The sequence below is a fragment of the Caretta caretta genome, chromosome 3, assembly GCF_965140235.1.
Source record: "Caretta caretta isolate rCarCar2 chromosome 3, rCarCar1.hap1, whole genome shotgun sequence".
NCBI lineage: Eukaryota > Metazoa > Chordata > Testudines > Cheloniidae > Caretta > Caretta caretta.
The window spans coordinates 177,833,980-177,857,756 of NC_134208.1; the positions used below are offsets into that span (position 1 = coordinate 177,833,980).

At 40.3% G+C, this 23,777-nt stretch overlaps 1 protein-coding gene across 1 annotated transcript in view; it reads left to right on the forward strand.

Moving 5' to 3' along the window:
• The window catches only part of SOCS5 (suppressor of cytokine signaling 5), a 52,652-nt gene extending 43,328 nt beyond the window's left edge, over positions 1-9,324 (forward strand). Inside the window, exon 2 of the mRNA XM_048842841.2 lies at positions 5,264-9,324. Within this exon, the coding sequence (XP_048698798.1) occupies positions 5,276-6,886 (1,611 nt within the window). The 5' untranslated portion in view covers positions 5,264-5,275 and the 3' untranslated portion in view covers positions 6,887-9,324. The remainder of the gene's footprint in view (positions 1-5,263) is intronic.
• The last annotated feature ends 14,453 nt before the right edge of the window (positions 9,325-23,777 follow it).

Here is a 23,777-nt window from a genome sequence, read left to right on the forward strand (position 1 = left end):
CCTCTGTGGTGGAGTGGCTGGTTGGCCGGAGGCCCCCCCACCGCGTTCTTGGGTGTCTGGCTGTGGAGGCTATGGAACTTGGGGAGGAGGGCGGTTGGTTACAGAGGGGCAGCAGTGGCAGTCTGTGCTCCAGCTGCCTTTGCTGCAGCTCAACCATACACTGGAGCATACTGGTTTGTTCCTGCAGCAGCCTCAGCATTGAATCCTGCCTCCTCTCATCACGCTGCCGCCACATTTGAGCTTCAGCCCTGTCTTCAGCCCGCCACTTACTCTCTTCAGCCCGCCACCTCTCCTCCCGGTCATTTTGTGCTTTCCTGCACTCTGACATTATTTGCCTCCACGCATTCGTCTGTGCTCTGTCAGTGTGGGAGGACAGCATGAGCTCGGAGAACATTTCATCGCGAGTGCGTTTTTTTTTTCTTTCTAAGCTTCACTAGCCTCTGGGAAGGAGAAGATCCTGTGATCATTGAAACACATGCAGCTGGTGGAGAAAAAAAAAGGGACAACGGTATTTAAAAAGACACATTTTATAAAACAGTGGCTACCCTGAAAGAGTGTAAACCTTGCTGTTAACATTACATACATAGCACATGTGCTTTCGTTACAAGGTCGCATTTTGCCTCCTCCCACCGTGTGACTACCCCCTCAACCTTCCCCCCTCCCTGTGGCTAACAGCGGGGAACATTTCTGTTTAGCCACAGGCAAACAGCCCAGCAGGAATGGGCTCCTCTGAGTGTCCCATGAAGAAAAGCACTCTATTTCAACCAGGTGACCATGAATTAGATCTCACTCTCCTGAGGATAACACAGAGATAAAGAACGGATGTTGTTTGAATGCCAGCAAACATACACTGCAATGCTGTGTTTCTACAATGTTTCCCGAGTACGTGTTACTGGCCTGGAGTGGTAAAGTGTCCTACCATGAAGGACGCAATAAGGCTGCCCTCCCCAGAAACCTTTTGCAAAGGCTTTAGGACTACATCTAGGAGAACCGCAAATGCCAGGGCAAAGTAATCCTTTCACATGCTTGCTTTTAAACCATGTATAGTATTTTAAAAGGTACACTCACCAGAGGTCCCTTCTCCGCCTGCTGGGTCCAGGAGGCAGCCTTGGGTGGGTTCAGGGGGTACTGGCTCCAGGTCTAGGGTGAGAAACAGTTCCTGGCTGTCGGGAAAACCAGTTTCTCCGCTTGCTTGCTGTGAGCTATCTACAACCTCATCATCATCATCTTCTTCGTCCCCAAAACCTGCTTCCGTATTGCCTCCATCTCCATTGAAGGAGTCAAACAACATGGCTGGGGTAGTGGTGGCTGAACCCCCTAAAATGGCATGCAGCTCATCATAGAAGCGGCATGTTTGGGGCTCTGACCCAGAGCGGCTGTTCGCCTCTCTGGTTTTCTGGTAGGCTTGCCTCAGCTCCTTCAGTTTCACGCGGCACTGCTTCGGGTCCCTGTTATGGCCTCTGTCCTTCATGCCCTGGGAGATTTTGACAAAGGTTTTGGCATTTCGAAAACTGGAACGGAGTTCTGATAGCACGGATTCCTCTCCCCAAACAGCGATCAGATCCCGTACCTCCCGTTCGGTCCATGCTGGAGCTCTTTTGCGATTCTGGGACTCCATCATGGTCACCTGTGCTGATGAGCTCTGCATGGTCGCCTGCAGCTTGCCACGCTGGCCAAACAGGAAATGAGATTCAAAAGTTCGCGGTTCTTTTCCTGTCTACCTGGCCAGTGCATCTGAGTTGAGAGTGCTGTCCAGAGCGGTCATAATGGAGCACTCTGGGTTAGCTCCCGGAGGCCAATACCATCGAATTGTGTCCACAGTACCCCAAATTCGAGCCAGCAACGTCGATTTAAGCGCTAATCCACTTGTCAGGGGTGGAGTAAGGAAATAGATTTTGAGAGCCCTTTAAGTCGAAATAAAGGGCTTCATTGTGTGGACGGGTGCAGGTTTACATCGATTTAACGCTGCTAAATTCGACTTAAAGTCCTAGTGTAGACCAGGGCTTATTCTGTCAGGCTTAAATAAGGGGAGAAGTTTATAGGATCTTCTTTAGGTTAGGTTCCAAAGAGGATGAAGCTAGGCTGTTCTCAGTGGTGGCAGATGACAGAACAAGAAGCAATGGTCTCAAGTTGCAGTGGGGGTGGTCTAGGTTGGATGTTAGTGAAAACTATTTCACTAGGAGGGTGGTGAAGCATTGGAATGGGTCACCTATGGAGGTGATAGACTCTCCATCCTTAAAGGTTTTTAAGGCCTGGCTTGACAAAGCCCTGGCTGGGATGATTTAGTTGGGGTTGGACTAGATGACCTCCTGAGGTCTCTTCCAACCCTAATCTTCTATGATTCTTAAACTATCTCTTCGCTTTCATAGCAGCCGCTAACATTGTCATCTATGTCCATAATGATAAACAGTGATGTCTCTCCTTTCTCAGTGATCTTTGTTTTCTCTCCTTTTATGCTCTTTTACTAGGTTGGATCTTTAGCACTATGTAGTTGCCAAACACTGGGGACTCAGTGTTTTAGATAGTTTGTTCCAGAAATTTCAGGGAGCCTAATAAGTATTAACATTTTAGCTCTAATTTTATTTTTCCAGAATCTCCACTCAATGCTTATATTTTTCTTTTTATGAAGTTGTATGAAGACTACTGATTTGCTCTTTTTATTCCTTCTCAAGATGTTTTAGCAGAAGCTTCTGTTCCTGTTGCTTGGGACTCCCACAGCAGCCAGTAGGGTGCTCCAAGTTTGTTACTCTGGAACTGTGACACAAGGTTAAACTATACATTTGACCCCTGACTCAATGTCTCTGTGAGCAGCTCTTTCAAGATACAGGCCCATGCCTGTACTTCCCTGAGGAGAATCCCTTGACTCATCCCATTCTTAGGCTGGGTCTCCAGGCTACAAACACCCCTGTTTACCAATCTTGTTACCTAGTGGGTCCAATTGGATTTGGCTCCTGCTAAAGACTTCCCTCAGGGAGCTGTGAACAGTATCAAAATGCAGTTGCAGAGAGTAGCTTATTTGCTAAGTTCCTATAATTTTTTTTAAATCAGGGAGAGGTTAAAACAACAAGCCTAACTACCCATTGTCTTAGCTAAATTTAAAAGCATTTTCCTCCAAATTTAGGTAGGCCCAGCTTAGCCTTCATATAACAACCTCCCCTCCTTGCTCCCCAAACTTCCAATTCTTTTGTGGACCAAGTTAGTCTTTCTCTGTAGACCCTGTGTCTGTTTCTCAAGGCTGCTATTTCTAGGACTCGGTCTACACTGCACAGTTAGGTCACCGTAAGGCAGCTTACATCGACCTAATTACATCAGAGTGTACACTACAGTCTTGTCCCACCAATGTAAGGGCTTGTCTATATTACCTGCTGGATCGGCAGGCAGTGATGGATCCAGCGGGGGTCGATTTGTCATGTCTAGTCTAGACGCAATAAATTGAAACCCCCCCCCTTCCGCCCCCCGAGCGCTCTCCCGTCGACTCTGGTACTCCACCGGAGTGAGAGGCGCAGGTGGAGTTGACAGGGGAGCGTCAGCCGTTGACTCACCACAATGTGTTCAATGTGTTCACAATGTGTTCACCACAATGTGTTCACTACATTATTCAGGTAGCTGAAGTTGCATAACTTAGATCGATTCTCTTTCCCCCACCCCCCAGTGTAGACCAGGCCTAAGTGCCATACTACATTGACATAATAACTTCTCCTCCACAAGAGGCTTACGTTCGTGTAGTTAGGGCTACACAGTGTCTGTGTGGACACAGTGTTACTTACTTTGGCTGTTAGATCTCTTGTCAATTTCACAGTTCCAGTGGAGCCATGAAATTGACAAGAAAGCAAGCAGGGCAGCCAGAGCCCAGCTGCCCCCTGCTCCCTTGGAGAGTTGGACCTCCTGAGTCCGCTTCTCATGTCCTTTGTTCCCATTTTCTTCCACCTTGATTCCTCCTTTCCTTGGAGTCACCAGAGAGACTTGATACTTGTATTATCTTTTGAATAAAGCCATTGTCTTTCTGCCCAGTGTAGCAGAAATTAACTCTTTGGTAGCAAACAATACAATAGCAATCAAACTAAATGAACATATGATTCATAAAAATATTCCAGACAGCTCCCATGTTCTTCATGCCTTGATTCTAGGTTATCAAATTTGACTTTTAAAGCAGCAACTGCAGTGTGGATGCTGCTAATATTTGTATTAGTTTTTGACAATGTTTTGGAGAATGGCTCGCTATGACCTCTTGCTCTCTCTGCAGAGCTAGTTCTGTATAATGCTACAGGTAAAAACAGAAGTTCCATGGTTTTCCCACTTTTTTGTTTTTTTAAAATAATCACTGAGAAATGCTGGTTTTTGTTAAGCAAAGCCTCAACTATGAAATGCCTAGGAGTCAACTTCTAACTATAAGCTTTTGTGAGTATCTTGCTGCTTCTCATGGGAATTGACTCTTGTCTGCTTTGTAGTCTTACTATCAAAACTTTGAATTTTGAAGTTGGAGTTCTCATGTCTGTCAAATACAGCTTGAAACTTTCTGTACCATGGCCTTACTTTTCAGTTTAGTTTGTGAATCTAACTGTTTTTGCAGAGAGGGCCACTGCTCTTTCAGGGATGGAAAGTGTGTTTGTGCCTGATTTCATAACTGCTCTACTGGAGTCTACTCACTGGCTTTATCCTTAATTTTTCATTATTTGTTTTACTACAGTTTCTTGGAAACTCTCTCTAGGGAGTCAGTTACCTAATATATGACACTCAAAATAAAGACTTGGAAACTTCTAAATATATTGTAATTAAAAAATGTAAATAACAAACTTTAGGTTTGAATACACAATTAACCTCTGCAATAGTGGCTTTATATAGTTCTTTCATGGTTTTCTATATGGATGTTTAAGTGCCCATCAAATATAAATACCAAAATGGAAAACTTACCATTATGCTTGTTTCCTCCATGAATGCTTTTGTGGGCTTTTGGCTATATTGGTGAGGTGGGGGGCCTTTTTGTAAGGTGAGATGTTCTTTATTATACATTTATTTTTGGAAACTAGTCACTTGTGCTTGACTGCATTCTTTTCTTTTCTGTGCTTTGTTTCTGCAATGCAGACAGCACTACAGAACTGTGTAGGCGCTGTAACTGTTCTAGCTTTCAGCTGACTATATCTTCTCCATACCTCTGACTGACTCATTTAAGGTTTTTGTTTTATTAATTGAATAGGTGTCTTTTTATTTTTAATTTTTTTTAACTTTTTGATTTAAAATCTCTTCATCCCCTCTTTGAATTTAGGTAACATAATCCATGGATCAAGTGGGAAAGATGTGGAACAACTTCAAATACAGATGCCAGAATCTCTTCAATCATGAAGGTGGAAACCGAAATGAAAACATAGATGTAGACTCCACTCGATGCTCATCTGTTAAAGAGAGAAGGATCCATGTACCCGATTTGGCTCCACAGCAACCAAGCAGCCCTTTAAGAGAGAACATTGCCTTACAACTAGGTTTAAGTCCTTCAAAGAATTCAGTGAGGAGAAATCAGAATTGTGTCACTGACATCCCTCAAATTGTCGAAATAAGCATTGAGAAAGATAATGACTCGTGTGTTGCCACAGGAACGAGACTTGCACGAAGGGATTCCTACTCTCGGCATGCTCCTTGGGGTGGGAAAAAGAAACATTCCTGTTCTACGAAAACCCAGAGCTCCTTGGATAATGATAAAAGATTTGGTCGAACACGAAGCGGCTTGCAAAGGCGGGAGCGAAGATACGGTGTGAGCTCCGTTCATGATACAGACAGCGTATCAAACAGGACTGTAGGTAGCCGTACTCTGCGACAGCGGCTTCAGGATACCGTTGGGCTATGTTTTCCCATGAGAACTTATAGCAAACAGTCCAAACCTCTCTTTTCTAATAAAAGAAAGATTCATCTCTCTGAATTAATGCTTGAGAAATGTCCTTTCCCTGCTGGATCTGATCTTGCCCAAAAGTGGCATCTGATTAAGCAACATACAGCTCCTGTGAGCCCTCATTCAACTTTTTTTGATACATTTGATCCTTCCTTGATTTCTGCAGAAGATGAAGAAGATAGACTTAGAGAAAGACGTAGGCTTAGTATTGAAGAAGGGGTTGACCCCCCTCCTAATGCCCAAATACATACATTTGAAGCTACAGCACAGGTTAATCCATTATATAAACTGGGACCAAAGTTAGCCCCGGGTATGACTGAGCTTACAGGGGACAATAGTGCAGCACTACAGGGAAACTGTGATTCTGAAGAGGACACAACAACCCTCTGCTTGCAGTCACGCAGGCAAAAGCAACGTCAGGTGTCTGGAGAGAGCCATGGCCATAGCAGCAGACAAGGGGCTTGGAAAGTACATACTCAGATTGATTACATACACTGCCTTGTGCCAGACTTACTTCAAATAACAGGTAACCCATGTTATTGGGGTGTGATGGACCGCTATGAGGCGGAGGCACTTCTGGAAGGCAAACCTGAAGGCACTTTTTTGCTCAGGGATTCTGCACAAGAGGACTACCTCTTCTCTGTGAGCTTCCGTCGTTACAACAGATCCCTCCATGCACGTATTGAGCAATGGAATCACAATTTTAGTTTTGACGCTCATGATCCCTGTGTATTTCACTCCTCCACTGTTACAGGACTTCTAGAACATTATAAAGACCCTAGCTCTTGCATGTTTTTTGAACCATTACTTACTGTATCTCTGAACAGGACTTTTCCTTTTAGTCTGCAGTATATCTGCCGGGCAGTAATCTGCAGGTGCACTACGTATGATGGAATTGATGGCCTTCCTTTACCATCAATGTTGCAAGACTTTCTAAAGGAATATCACTATAAACAAAAAGTTAGGGTGCGATGGTTGGAACGGGAACCTATTAAGACAAAGTAAACAGAATCTAAAGTCCCCAGCAGGCTTGCTTGAATATGCATTTTTTTGTGTGCATTAGTTTAACTCAGCAAGCACATCAGCTTTTTTGCAATACCGTATTTAAGCTTGATGTTTAGTATCATGTCAGATGCTGTCTGCTGTTACACAAATCAAGTTGTGATGCCTCTTGAAACAATAAGAGACAAAACGACATGTTTTTCATTAAGACCGACATAAAAATAATTTGCTAACTTCTAAATGTTTTCCTTTTTTTGTAGCTGTAGTAATTGGGTGAAGCAACTATGGGGCATTCCATCTAATGCTAAAGAACAAACGTTAATTTTTTATTGGTTGAACATTTTAATGATTTGAGTAGTGTTTAAATTTTTTCAACAGAATCTTTCCTCCTTTGAAAAGTTTAATTGTTCCCTTCAAACAAGTTTCCAAATGTTAATAAATAAAACATTTCAAAGTGCAGTTTAGCAGCATGAGAAGCCTGTGTTCCATTAAGAATTTTTTTATACTAAAAATTAATCACAGTTAGTGCACCAGGTTTCCTAAAGATGAGGGCTTGAATATGTCTGATCAGAAGTGGACTTCTCTTTAAAACATTCATGGATTTAAGTGACATTATTAGTAAGATTAATACAATCTTGGACAGGCAGTTAAATACCTGCTACTTGAAATTTTAAAAAAATGAAAATCTGCTTAAATTTGATTATTGCCATTAGTTAACCAGTCTGTAAACTTTGCTAAAAACTAAATATAAGAATTAGTGACCTGACAACTATCTGTCACGGTTGCAAATGACGTTGAGGAGAAATGTTTAATTTAAAACACTATTTAACATTGTTTATGCTGAAAGTGTTCATAGCTGAATTATAACTTAAATACAGTTTCTAAACAAAAAAAAGACTAACCTGCACTAAATAGCAGATTTCAAAGGTACTATTATTTTTATTTGTAAATAACATTTTTCCATTTAGCACCTTTTTGTGATATTTGTTCACATGGTATCAGCACATACCATTCTAATCTACTTGGAATTGAAATTCTAAGTTTGACTCCATTTATTTTTAATATTGGACAGAAGTTTCCAGTATTAAATTGATTAAATAAGTTTGATTCACTTAACAGTTTCCAACTGTTCTGTCCTTGACGTTTTTGCACTAAACTTGTGTTGGAATCTCCAACCACCTTTTTAAAAGTGTTTTGTACCACTTAATAAGTGCTCCCTAGTTTCTTTACCAGCTGCTACGGTATGTTGTTACTTCTCCATGGCAGTGACTGTGTGAGTTAGGGAACCTTTTGGCTGCAAATACAAGAAAGTTTATTCTTGTATGCAACACTAACCCTTCTATCAGTGTATTTTTCTGCTTGCTGTGCCTTGTTATGGCTTTTTTGTGCTAATAAAGTACAGTATGTTCAGTGTTATGCTTGTATATCTGATCTGTTTTATATTTGCCTAGCTTCTCTTGTAGCAGTTAACTGAATTTTTTTTAATATCCTTTACCTAGTACATATTGTAATTGATGCACAAATACTGTGCAGTTAAATATTGGTTCATCTTTGACTCTGTTAGGTGACTTTTCAGAATCCTAACAATGTTTCTATAGTCACTGCTAAATAATAGACTGGCTACAAGTATTTATAACAAAAGATAAGTGATAAAAAACAATTCTTTTCAACAGTACTATTGTTGCAGATGCTGTCTCAGCCAATTATAGTTGATTACTAAATTAAGTTAATTTTGATATTCCTCGCTAAATCAGGAATAACTGACTGTTGTACTATCAATTTACAGCAGTCATCACTGAGACCACTTGTTGATAAACGCACATACATACAAAATGCCCCAAATGTATTTTTACCAAAGAATGCTGTCAATGTCTTCATTTCTTCAGCAAAGTTAAGGTGGAGGATGTGATTTCTGTTGCATCAAATATTTATCCCCAACTAAGATTTAAACCAAAGTATTTGAGAACTTCATCTGAACTTGTTTAAGTATTGTATGCAATTACGTTGGAGCATAAAAATTGTGTATGAGTAAAAGTTCATCATAGTTTTTGTGAATTGACAATGCACGTGCAAAGAGATAAGTAAATGATTAAAACAATTTTGTAATGACTGAAAGAATGCTACATAAGGTCATATTGAAAGGAGTTAATTAGAAATACCCAGAAAGTACTTTAAAATGTGTTTATGCTTGTGGAAAACTGATCCCATTATGCATTTTTTGTAGTAGCTGATATGCTTTCATGTGTTAAACTTCAACTGTTAAAATGAAACTTTTTGAACATGTAAATACTTCTCACTAAGGTTATGTAAGCATGTGTACAAATGTGCTAAGTCACTTACGTTCTGATCGTGTGTATTGATGAATATGCAACTTTTGGTTTAAAATCTGCTCTGAGACTAGCTACTTACATTAAACAAAAAATCACCAGCATGAAATTGCACCTAAGTGTACCTTCACTGTGTGTCTCTGTATTCCCTCATTTGGATTTAGATTCCAATGAGCTTTCTTTATAGCTCTTGTAATAATAGAGTTCTAATGTTAAGTCCCATCCAAGTTTTGTTCCAAAATAGGAACCTGCTCTTTGCTTTATATCTACTGCCATCTCTACATGCTGTGAATTTTAAAAACTAACATTGGAAAACTTGTTCTTACATTTGTGTAAACAGTCATTAGTGCTACCTGTGTAGAGACAATTTATTGCGCCTCTCCTCTCCTCTCCCCCCAATAAATCATATTAGAGTGAGGTTTTTTTTAAAGTACAGAACGGTTTATTTTATTGGCAGAGTTGTTTCCAAACTTGAAGTTTCTAAAACAATCTTCAAAATTAAATTTGATTTTAAGTGTTACAGTAGATTTAACTATTGACTATGTGCTGAAAGGTACTAATGTTTCAGATTTTTCAATAACATTGAGTTCCTTTATTTTCATTATAAAGGGGCAAAACATTTGATGCGTTGAATGCTACAAAATTAGACTGACTTTGTAGCTGACAAATTAAAATGTAAGGATAAAAGTGCCTGCTTGATCTTTAACTTTCTGGATTTTGTTTTTATAACTTTTCAAAATTTCCCTCTTTAAAGATGTGCACAACCGACTTCTGTAACATCTCTTTCTTTAGGTTGGTAACATACCCTGGCATAATTTCAGTCCTATTGGGCAGATATGTATTTGGGCTTCAATCCTATAAAAAAATCCTCACCTCTGACATTTATGGAAGGATTCATCCATGGGGTTTGCTTCTTAAGATCTTGGCCATAGTTGAAAAAAAAACCATGATGATGAAGCATTAGTGAAAATCTTTGAACATTTAAGAAGAATTCATAGTGTTTGTACAATATATTTGTCACACTTTTTCAATTATGTACATTGGAATACTTTTAATGAGATTAACATCTAAAATTTGAGAGATGGAAATTTTATAGTGAACACCACAATGGTTACGTATATAGAATATATAATGTTTCTTATGAAAGATTGTTCCCTGTATGTTTAGCAACAGTGTCTGTTAAACAGAAATATATTAGCTGGCCTTAATGTTACACAATGTCAACGGGTATGTCTACACCACAACTAGACACCCACAGCTGGCCTGTACCAGCCAGCTCAGGCTGCAGGGCTATTTCACTTCTGCATAGACTTCCGGGTTCAGGTTGGAGCCAGGTCTCTAGCACGCTCCCACCTTGCAGGGTCCTAGAGCACAGGCTCCAGCCCAAGCTGGGAAGTCTACACAGCAGTGAAATAGCCCTGCAGCCCATGCCTGAGTCAGCTGGGATTGGCCAGATGTGGGTGTTTTAGTTGCTGTGTAGACCTACCCAGAACGGATAATTGCTTGCCAAATATCACTGCAATCAGAACTTCCATGGCAAAAGTAGTATTTAAACAATTTCTTTCCATGAAGATCTCCTGAAAATACTCTTATTGTAGAAAATATGGGACAAACTGCTTCTAGCAAGTAGAAACTCCTTTTAGAACTTGATTTAAAAAAAAAAAAAAAAAAAAGATCAAGTCATGTTTTGCATTAATGTGCTTTAAACTCCTGTCATGTATATTTGAAGTGTTCCTATTACATGTTTCACGATAACAGGTAATGTTGCATATTTTTATTGTTTGCTGCATTAAGTTTTGAATTAAACATTTCAATGTTTCCTCCCATTTTTAGCAAATAACTAATGTGTTTACTTGCCATCATGTCACCTTTTTAATTTAAATCAATGGTCTCCAACCTGTTTATGCCCAAGGTCACTTTTTGAATTTAAGGGCATCCCAGGATCTATCCTTCCCCGAGGCCCCGCCCCACTCACTCCATTCTCCCTCCCACCCCACCACCACCCCATCACTCCATCCCTCACTCACTTTCACCAGGTTGGGGTAGGGGATTGGGGTTCAGGAGGGGGTGCTGGCTCTGGGCTGGAGCAGAGTGTTAAGATGCTGGCTCTGCTGCTAAGGCAGGCTGCCTGCCCCATGCTGCTCCCGGAAGAGGCCAATGCAGTCCCTGGGGTGGGGGGCAGCACGTGGCTCCACACACTGCCCCTCTCTGCAAGCACTGCCCCATAGCTCCCATTGGCCACAGCTCCCCATACCCAGCCAATGGAGGGAGACCCCTGCCCCTCCACCCCTGGGGCCATGCTGGCCACTTCCGGGAGTGGCGTGGGGTCAGGGCAGAAAGAGCCTGTCTTAGCAGCAGCCCCATTGTGCTGCTGGGATTGTGATAAACTGGTTGGTGACCACTGTTTTAAATAGTAATTGCCAGTATTTAATAACTTCAAGAAAATTTTAAGTACTGTAAAGTCCATTATTTGGTTCCACATAGATAGGGGCTGTATTGCTAGTTGCTGTAGTAGAGGCAAATGAAAGATCCAGACGGAGAGCTCTAATAGTGATTTAGACTATATAATGGATGAATAGTGTCAAAGAGCTTGCCAAGTAGTAATCTTTGATTTCAGAAGCAGTTCATCTTTTAAAAGGCCTACTTGTTTAATCTTACCATCTGGTAGGAATTGTTGTTCAAGATAGCACTAAACATCATCATCTGCATTTACATGTATTATTAAATCAATATTTTAACTGTCTGATGCTGCACCCTTTGGGAACAAGCAAAGATTCTGAATGTAGCTTCTTGAATCAAGTTCTGGGGTGCTTTATGCTCCTTCATGTGAACTTGATTCTTACTGAGGATTTGCAGAAAGTTTGGGAGCCTTTATCTGATATTAAACCTGCACATAGGGCTCAATCCTGCAAGGTGCTGAGTAAGTCCTAGATGTACTGAGCACTTTACAAGGTTGAACCCCTAGTGAGCATGCTTAGCCCAGGAAAGAAATAATAGGTTCCATTATTAGTAGATAACAGCAAATTATTTATAATTTCATGAATAAAGGACATGACTGCATGTGCTTTAAGTCCACCACAATACTTTGTGGCCCTTTTTATAACCCAAAATTTTAGACTACTCAAATATAAGTTTTGAAAGTATGTGCTTTCATTTTGGCTTGGGTTTCTCGTTTCTCTCATTCTTTTTAAGTAAACCACAATGTTTGGCACAGCTGACTGTGAAACTCAAAATGGACCATATATAAACCAATCAGATGGTATCTACAAACAAGCTAGTACATAGAGTAAGTTTCAAAAAAAGCCAACTCTAAGCCAGGCCCTTGTAGAGCTAGCAAAAGATTCCAGTATGTAACAGTCTCATCTCTTAACCTTGATTTCCCACATTGACAAAATGGAGAGAGGAGACCATTTTATTTTATTGTAAGCTACAGTTATGTTCTACAGGTAGTCGTTCGTTCTTTTGCTATGGCCAAATTGTATCTTAACTAGTCTGTTTTCTGTCAATGATTATCAGAGAAATCTGAATGTGTTATAAAATGAATAATTTCACTACAGTTGACATCAGCTCAGCAAACATCACTTGACGTTTCAAACCTTATGAAGCAGAGATTAACAATTATAACACTTTTAAATTGTTAAATTTATTGCCATCAGTTGGTGTCCATCAAAGATTAACTTCAAATGCCTTGCTCAGTTTGGTGCAGTTTCTCACTTCTAATATAATATATTTCTGTGAGAACTTTAAAAAAGAAACTAAGCCAATGTTATATTGTGTAAATATCTAAAATTTATTAAATGTTTGAACTATTAAAGGGTTATTTTCTTGTTTAAAAAAAAATCATGTTAAAAACAAATTTCCTCACCTATTTTAAGATCTGAGGATATAACAGAACCTTTTTTAAAAAAACAAAAACAAAAAACACGCTCAGCATTTATGCTATTACTTCTATAATTAACATAGATTGGGCACTGAAAATAGACCAGTCACTTTCACGCTTAATTCATCTGCTCGCACGTTGCTGTACTGCTTTGGTTGCAGATAGGAAGAGTATTTGGATTTAAATAATTACACTGAAATCTTTTCCATTGTTCTTAGTTATGGAAATCATTTATTTTACAAAACTTAAATTTTAGTTCTGAATTAACCTGACAATGTATCTTTAAGGTTATTGGTATCTAACAAATTATTTGTATGTATACTTTTCTCTAATTTTCAGGCTAAATAAATGTTCTCTTTGTAAGTTTATATAACAAATCACGGTAGTCATAAAACTAGCTTCTTAGGGTCAACACAACTTCTGCTATAAGCTGAAACTTTTGGTGCTTCATAATTTGTCTTAAATACAATAAATATATAATTGTACACCTGTGTTCATCTTACAAATGTATATTTCTTATGCATACGTTTAGTGCTACAAACAAATTTACCTGACTAGCGTGTCTAAAAATAGAGGAACCTATAACTTTGCATTGCCAGAGTTATCACATAGGGGGCAGGGAAGGGAGGAAAAATATTTCATTGCATCTGTTCTTTTGTGAGAAGTTCCCAGGTACAAATATTACATTTTCCCATGTGGTAAGTTATATAGTTTTTCTAATGCCCCCAGTTCTGTCACTGTTCAAGAATCATTCCTTTGAAAGACAAGAATGGTATATAAATAGTTACCTCTCTGAACTCTTGCTTTTATGGTTTCTGTTACAGAAGTGGTGCATATTTATTAGTACTCATCATATGGTGTCAAACTATTTAAGCATTGCTTTGTAAAAATTTTACAGAGATAGTAAATTCTTAACGGGTTTCAGGAAGCAAATATTGGTGCTGTCCAGATGCATGCAGATAGATGTTAAGATTAATTTAAAATCCACCATCAATATCCTTGCCAAAAGTCTTTGATTTAATAGTGTTGTAGGAATAATGTATAAAAACCACTACTGCTGTGATGATGCAGTATTTGGCACATGTCCAAAAAAGTGGCACCCATATGGTCTTTTTGGACATAATCCCAACATTCCATCTGAAGGCTCCTACCACTGGAAACCTCATGTGGTGCTCCAGGATTTGTCTAAAAAGCATGTAGTAATAGTTGGCTGGAGTGAGCCAGAGTCCTCGAATGCACTGCTGTAAGCCAATAATGGAACTTGCTTAATGCCAGAATCCCGTAACTTCATGCCTTGTTAGTCTAAGATGTCACTGGCATTCATTGTTTGAGCCAACTGCAGCTTAAATGTTTCTCTACCCTGACTACCTTTTGTATTTGTAACTGGCTGCCAAACTATATTTTGCATCTTAGAGTAAGGAAAATAATGACTGTTGTATAGCCATAATCAATGTGATATACATGTCAGACACAGCTATCCCATTTTAAGAAATAGTAGTGGATTATGCCCTATTTTTTTTACATTTTTATATATCCTAATATTTGAACAAATCGTGTATTTTAAAGAGTTTGCCCCAAATCAGTTTGAAAATATAATTGACATTCAGCTGACAAACTTTTATTTGAAGTAGATAACTACTTGGCTTTTTAAGCAGAGATTATCTAATTTACTGCAGATTTTTTTACAACTATATTTAAAAATATGTTGAGAGCCAATTTCCAGTAATCTGATGTATCCTATTTAGATGCTTATCATATTCTGAAATTATTGGGCATCTTTTGCCCTTGGGATTTAAACTGAAATAGAAGGCTGGTATTGTGTCCAAATCAGGATTATGGACTGAATACACAACTTTATGTGCTATACCATCTTTCGTATAGGCTTTGCCCCCTGATGCTTTAGAATACAGCATTTAAATAGCTTTGCCTACCTTATTTTAATGTTTTTTATCTTCCTCTGAATCATTTTAAAAAAAATTCTGCTGATAGTACCTATTTTTAGCATGATTCGTGTCTTTTAAAAAGCCTAGAGATGAGTTACTGGATCCGGGAGGCATGTGTCTTGCTGACGATCTGAATCAGTTGTTTTCCACCTGTCCTCAGTTTCCTGTTGCCTAGAAAAAGTTGATACAAGCCCAAATTGACATGACTGCCTTTTTCATTGCAATGAAGTGTTCCAAAAAGGCAATGTGTGATTGTTTTTCATTTTTCACCAATTTCCATATCAAGTTTTTACTTGGCAAATGGAAATTCGCTTTAATACTATTCAGTCCAGGTTCTGATACTCAGTTTCTGTCAAATGCACCATCACCAGTAGAAGACTCTGTGGACCAAATTATACCTTTAGCTACCTCTGTACATATTTCTCTTCACAGTTAATGATTCAGGCAAACTCCTTAAAAGCTAAGGTAAGTACACAGGGGGCTGTGAGGGCATAATTTGACCTACAGAAGCTGTGCTAGTGGGAATGAAGTACGGGTTCTGTGTATCTTAACTGTCACTAGCCAATGTGAGTTGGGGAGCTGTCTTAGTAAAAATCTCTACTGGCCAACTGCTGATGCTTGCAATGCTGATACCCTAGCTGTATAGTAGTGATTATAGGGTGCTTCTGGTCTTCAGTGTGCTTTAACAATGTAAGCCTAAGGGTGTTGTGAGGAGTAAGAGGATGGATGCATGATCTACTGCATAGAGCACTGAACGGGTGTTCAGGTTCTGTTGCTAGCTCTGCTCTGTGCCTTTAGGGTGACCTTAGGCAAGTCACTTCCCTTTTTGTGCCTCAGTTTCTCTGCCTGTTAAATGGGGGTAGTCATACTGACCACCTTGGTGAAGCACTTTGAGATCTACCATCAAACACTGCTCAGTAAAAGCTTACAGGGAAGGGAGCTAACACAGATTTACCAAAAGTCCATGGAGCAACTCGCTTACAACCAGGACAGGCATTCTGGAATACCTACTTCAGATATCTGTCATTCTACAGCAACTTTTGGGAAGTGCTTTAACATACAAACACAGGTGTGTTAAGTAAGATGGTCACCCACGGGCTTTTTCTTAAGGCATAGTTAAGTTAAACTGATGTATTTTGGTAAAATACATTCACTACTTTTGCCTGTGTATGCATCTAATAAAACTTCCCTCCTCAAAAAACAGTCAGTCCAGGTGAGGAGAGGGAGTCCAGGATGATCTGACCCAGCTGCAAGCAGAGCAGAAAGGAAAACATTCTAGTACTAACAGGCTAGAGCAGGGGTTCTTAAACTGGTGGTTAGGACCCCTCAGGGGGTCATGAGGTTATTACAATGCAGGGGGGTCAGGAGCTGTCAACCTCCACCCCAAACCCTGCTTGCCTCCAGCATTTATAATGTAAAATATATTAAAAAGTATATTTGGGGGGTCACACTCATAGGCTTGCTGTGTGAAAGGGGTCACTAGTAAAAAAAAAAAAAAAAAAAGTTTGAGACCCACTGGCCTAGAGCATTGCTGACAATGTACTCATTACTCTGCTAGTGAAGCATATAATTTGCTTTCTCAGGACAAATAAACTAAAGCAACTGGTATCTCTCAAGAAGGCAGTTAGCCAGGATGGATTACCTTCCTCCTACGAGGCAGCTGACTGTATCAGCAGAAATCTAGAATGACCTAGTCACCTTTTATGTTCCTTTGCATGTGCCTTAGTGGTGTGGGCTTGAGAATAGCCCCATTCTCCCTATCCCCTATGTTAACATAAGACCTGCCCTCTGGGATCAGGTCAAAGGTCCCTCTAGCCCAGTATCCTGTCTTCCGACAGTGGCCAATGCCACATTCTCCTCCCCACCCCCCGGGGAATGAATAGAACAGGTAATCATCAAGTGATCCATTCCCTGCTGCTCATTCCCAGCTTCTGGCAGACAGAGACTAGGGACACTATCCCTGCCCGTCCTGGCTAATAACCATTGATGGACCTATCCTCTATGAATTTATCTAGTTTTTTTGAACCCTGTTATACTCTTGGCCTTCACAACATCCTCTGGGAAGGAGTTCTACAGGTTGACTCTGCATTGTGTGAAGAAATACTGTCTGGGACTTAACTCTCTTGGAGCCGGAAATGGTAGTAATATAGGAGCCATTAGGTTGGTCCTCTGCTACCTCCAGGAACTCCTCAACTGTCCTTTAGCTTAGTGCCTGTCCTATTGTTCCCAGGGAAAGGAGTCCATGAAGACTTCTTCCTTCATGGGGCTAGATTCCTCTGCTGCTGGGATATGGAGACAGTGCTTACCGGCTGCTCCCATACCTCCTTACTTGAATGGTCTGGCATTAGAGAGTTGGTGGTATAGAGCTAGCTCATTGGTGAAAACATTAACTCCCTTCCAGCTTCCTTGAAGTACACACTCTCCTCATTAACATGGGAAACAAGGTGTCCCTGGAATTAAATATAGATAGGGGGTTAGGGAACACGTTGGCTCAATCTTCATAGCCCCATGAGCACAATGTGCATACATAATTTGTGCAAATACTACATTTGGGCATGGCCCAATAGACATCTTATCTGACTGGTTATTTGCATATGTAGTATCCATAACTGCATATGCTATTGTATTAATGGCACATGCCAATCATGTACAGTTATGGCTATCTGGGTCTTAAAATCAAGTAGGAAACTTGAACAGACTCTCAACCGGAGGCCAGCATCAGAATGGAGTGGAAGAATCTTCTCTATCCACCCAGCACCTCCTTTTTGCTCCCCATTTGCCCCCAGTTGAAGGGATTATGGGTGTGAAGAAACAAACCCTGCACAGCAGTGCCTTCTGGCCTCCTTTGTGGGAATGCTGGGAATTAAACTCTCTTTTCTGCTGCCCAAGCCTCCAGAGGGCTCCCAGGGATTGAAAACCCCCTCTCAGCTCTGCCTGTTCTCCTCTGTCGGTACTGCTCCTCCCTGCGCTCTGAAGGGGCTTACTGGCTGCTTCAGCTTCCTGTCAAGCCTAGTAAGGTTTGCAGAGTAGCTGATGTGGATTAAAGAACCTACTAAGGCTCCCAGGGCCTGGGGTATTGAGCACAGTGAAGGGGAAGTTTTCATGGGCTGGAGAGCAGGAGGCAGACAGGCACATTAAGTAGTGAACAATGGCATGCCTGTTGGAAGGCATCCTGCGTGCCTGGCAAGAGTACTCCCTAACTACATTTTCCTGTATTGGCTGTGGTGCCATTCCTGAAGCCATGCCCCTCCATTGGTTTTCCTGACACATGAGAGGTGGGTGAGTCAACTAAGAAACTCTATTTTTTAAAATACATATTTGAATTTGAAATCACAGTTCGGGTCCAAGGTTCTCTCAGTTTCAAGGACATTTTTCACAATAGAAGCATCATCAGAAGCAGTTGTGCAGACCAGATTTAAAAAACAAACAAACTAGTAAACCTTCCAATACAAGGTTACAATTCCAGCATGGAGTTTTGTTGTTATTGTACATTAGAAAGAGAGGGAACTGGCTGATTTAAGGTATTGGTAAATGTGTTGCTGGTCTAAATCTAATCCAAGCTGCTAAAGACTGAAAGTTATCAAATTACATCCATGATGGCCTCCGGGTTGAGTGTCCTGTTCCAGTTTCCTGCTTGATTTTAAGACCCAGCTAGTCATAAATACACATGATTTGTCTATGGGTCTTTTAGTACTTACTGGAGTTTTAACAAAGCAAGTGTTGGCCATAATACATCACTTACATTTTATACAAACTTGTACAGCTGTTGTAACTAAAAAGTCAATATTTGCCAACCTTTGCTATGCAGTGGTATCAGAAATAACACATTTCCCCATTCTATAACTAGAATATTAAATAATTATACCCCAGATCCAGATTGGAAACCGTTACTAAACACTGACTATCAATGACAAATTTTATGCATAGTTCTATCTTTGTACAGTAGACACTAGGAGTCATAAAATAGTGAAATCTGTGACAAAGACAGCCCTTCTTCTGTCAGAAAAGACTGTTGCAAAGTATCTTCAAATGCCCTCTGCTCCATCTTTAATAGGAAGACTACTGCAGTCCCAGCACCTTATTTGACTATGAAAATGTGATAACTGTCTGCAAACAGCAGGCTAAGCACTCAGTTCTGTGCTTTAGCCTAAATTTTCCAAAATGACTAGCTTATGTCAGATGCCTTAAATTTTGGGTTCAACTTTGTAAAGGGGCCTGCTTTTTCAAAAGGCAGGGGAGTGATCAGCAATTTCTGAATATCAGGTCCCTTTAAGGTACCACAAATTTGACACCTAATAATTGAGGAACCCAAAAATCACTAGTTACTCTTCAAAATGTATGTCTTTTGCAATTACTTATTTGCATATGAAAATATAGGTTTCTTCATGCACACCTCTGCATCACACACTCTACCCGTGGCTGAAAACATGGGTCAGTAAGTCTTTCTGGACAATGAAATTTCATAAATCATAACCATATTGGACCCAATTCTCAGGTTTGTGCAGATGCAGAAGATGTGCATGTATTTTGACAAGCAATAACTGTGGTTGCACATGCAAGATTATGCAGGTCTATATGCAGTTCTAGAAATCTTCTGCAATTTCCAAAAGATCAGCAAGCAGGCAATATTGGAGGGCTTGCCTTTCTCTCTTTTTATTAAAAAAAAACAAAAAACTTTTCATCTGAAAGTGATCCAGAACAGGATGTGGTTTCTCAGACAGAACAGAGACACTCTTCTAGGAAACGTGGGCAGAGAGAGTGTCTTTTTAGTTATTGACCATGGGTTATTTATGTGCTTGTGTACGACTCCATTCAAAAGCATATGAGAGCTTGCAGGTTCTCCACAATCCTTTTAGCTGAGACCAGTCAACTTGAGCTATCCTTCAGTTACCTGGTTAACTAATGAGCTTCATGTTAGCAGCAAGAATTAAGTGCAGGGTAGAATTTATAGAAAGTCAGAATCTGGGCCTGAGCTTGTGCCCCTGACTTTCCAATTGTACATCCTAGTACTTTAATGATGCATGCTAGTGCAGCCTACTCTGTCTCGGGTGTTATTTTTCTGTCTGATTAGAAATTGTATAGCAAATGGTATGACAAGATCCACCCAGGACAAAAATGGGCTGCCAATGATTAAGATTTTAAAATATCTATCAATGATTGTACTATTAAAAACATCTTGTTATAAAGATAACTGCTCCCAAAGAAGGGAGGTTTTAATCAAACTCTCAGCTATGTGATTTTCTTCCTCACATTTCAGCCCAAGTACACGGTTCTGTGAGAGATCTCAGCGTTGTCACGTTCAGTAGTGGAGCACATGTAAATCAAAAAGAATAACGTTGACTAGAGATCTCCTATAAAAATCAGCGGTCAATGCTTGTTCAACTAGTCAGTTTTATAGACCTATAAAAGGAGGTTCAGGAGACCTGGATTCTACTCCCACTTCTGACATGTGCCTGCTTGGACAAAACACTTCACTTCTCTGTTCTTCAGTTTCCTCATCTGTAAAACAATACTGGCTTCCTTGCTAAAGCACTTTGAGATCTACCGATGAAAAGTGCTGTACAAGAGCTAGTCGTTACTAGGCAGCCTTTAGGCTCAGCTGTTTAAGGGCTTCGCCAGCCCCAGGGGAGACTGGAGGAAGAAATTGTGACAGAGGCATTTGTTCCTGGGAGGAAATAACTTACTGAAGCCGTTCACTTTCTTTTCACTCTATTCTCATTGGTGCCACTGATTCCCTGCCCACCTGGTCACAGGTATACAACCCCTGCTCCTCCTTCCCCTGCTTATCTGAGCTGCAGTGCAAGGGGCACAAACATGGGTGAACAGGGTGGCCTTATTCCCCTGAATGTGTGAGGAGGGCTGAAGCATGACCTAGCCCACAGAGATCACCAAATGAAGGTGTTATCTGATCACTTTGTTTCCTCACAGACTTACCCAACAGCCCTCACTTTCTCTGGTAGGAACTGCCCTTCTCACAAGGGAGTATAGCCAATGTAATATTTTACATGCTAACAGATTTAAGATCTGTTGCTGTCCTCACACTCTAGGGTGCAAATGGTTTGGTGGACATACTTTTGAGAAAAATAAACAGGTAAGAAAATTTATTTTCCTTTCCTGCCTTATGTCATGGCTACCCATCCTACTGTATGCAAGTAGGGTGACCAGATGTCCCGATTTTATAGGGACAGTCCTGAAATTTGGGCACTTTTTTATATGGGCTCCTATTAGCACCCACCCCGTTCCGATTTTTCACACTTGCTATCTGGTCACCCTATATGTAAGTGCCAGCAGTGACCCTCTAATAAAGGGATGGAGTGAGATTAGATAACTATCCTTCCAAAGTGATAAAATATTTCAGCTATGTGCACTGATGATCTATTTCTAATAGGAGATCCAGCTGGGATAGACTCTGTGCCCAAACACTGTATCTCCAGGAAACTGCAGAAAATAGACATTTTGCCAGAGGTATCACCCCTCAGTCTATTCATAGATTCCAAGGCCAGAATGGCCTATTTTGATCTAGTCTGACCTCCTGTACATCATAGGTCATAGAACTTCCCCCAAAATAATACCTACAGCATATTTTAGGTAAACAGCCTATCTTGATTTTAAAATTGCCAGTGAAGGAGAATATATCACCTTGGTCAATTGTTCCAAAGGTCAGTTATCCTAACTGTTATACATTTATGCCTTATTTCCAGTCTGAATTTGTCTCGCATCAGCTTCCAGCTATTGGATTGGAATTGAAGAAGAAGAAATTGACTGCTTTACATATTTCCTGCACATATGATCAAACTCATTTGGCCTGTATTGATGCCATTGCCTTGGTATGATGGGCTGTAATTCCTTCCAGAGGATATACACCATTATTTGTATAAGCCTCTGATATACATACTTATCCAACTGGAGACTGACTGATTTTCATGACCTGTCTTTGTACTTGAGGATGAAGAATTACTGATACTCTGCACCACTCTCTAAAGTATGAGTACTTCTACTGTATAACACATCTACCAATGTGATATATGCCAGCATGTTGGGAATTGGCCACATCCACCCTGATTGAATTGGCCTTCTTAGCACTGACCCCCCAACTCCCATCTTTTCATGTGCTGTATATTTATACCTACCTACTGTATTTTTCACTCCATGCATCTGATGAAGTGAGTCATAGCCCACAAAAGCTTATGCCCAAATTAATTTGTTAGTCTCTAAGGTGCCACAAGGACTCCTTGTTTTTGTATAAGCAGTATGTCCTTGGTGATGTAACTGATATAAGAATGGCTGTTTGAATTACTGAATAAGAAAGTAAAACCAACTACATTAGTTCAAATGGACATGTTTTTCGGTGATTTCAAAATGATGGCCCTGATTCTGCAGTGAAGTCAGAGGGTCTGACTGCATGGAGCTGTTTGCAGGGTCAGAACCTATATTCATATTTCTTTCAGGACATCTTTTTACATGAGTCAACGTTTGGAATCTATCAACTTGAGGATGATTAGAAAACTCTCCATTCTATATAGGTTTTTATAGGTTCTTTGCAGTTATAGTTCTCACACACTGTTCAGATGATAGCCTTAACCCCTCTCTGAGCCAATAGTGAGAACCATGGCAGAGTCAGTCCTGCAGGAAGTATAGAATTGTGAAGTACAGTATCTTGGGATGCCTAATTGCCCTTTGTGCCTTTAAAATCTCCCCCTTAGTCTTTTGGGATTAAGGCCTAGTGTTCACATTAAAGTTGTACTGGTATGTCAGTTACACGTGTGATCTCTTCCCTCCAAAAATAGTTATACTTGTACCAGCTCTCCTAAGGATGGAGTTGCTTATTCCACTTTCTGTACAGGAATAGCTATACCACTATAAAGCATCCTTATACCAATATAACCATGTCCACACTGGGGGTTGTACTGTTTTAGTTAACAGGTCTAGTTAAATCAGGACAGCTTTCTAGAATAGACAAGACCCAAGTCTTTACCCCGCCCCCAACCCCATGCACTCATTTCAGAACCTTGGACATGTCACATATGAGGACTGGCCTCTATCCCTGCTGTGGGTGCATTTCAGCACTTTGGTATGTATATAAAGGCTGGAATGCTTATAGTTTGGACTGCTGTGTGTATCGGTTTTATTTTAAGTGGCTATGCTATTTAAGTTTTAAAGCTTGTGCCATATAGCTGCTTTACAGATCACTCCCTATCAGTTTTCTAGAACAATAGGAACACCATGGCACTTACATAAGCACTTTTACTATCTACAAAAGTGTAAATGTTCCTGTTTAATTGTACAGTGGTAGCCCGCTGGGGTCTTGCTGAGGCCTCTAGGCTTTTCTGCAATACCAGTAATAAATGATGGTAATTTGAGAATCCACTTACATTCCTCTGGGGAGTAGTTCGTTTCCTTGGAATCTGGTGCTCCTGGACATGCATCTAACCCAGAACCCAACTACGTTTTGTAAATAACATGAGATGCATCTTTGTTCAGGCATTCTACTTCCGTGCTGCTCTGCTTAGCCTGCTTGCTATCCAGCTTCTCTATGTTCTTTAAGATTAGCGAGTGTCGTGCTGCAGGCAATTGTAGTGTACATGCTTCTTTAATGTGGAATAATATCTGAGCTTAACTTAAATAAGGTGAAAGGCATGCAGCCACTGGGGTGATGGACAGCTTATAAATATATGTTGTAGTAATTTCACTGGAGGATATTAAAGCACTTTACAAGACTAAGCTTGTTGTGGCAGGGACTGTCT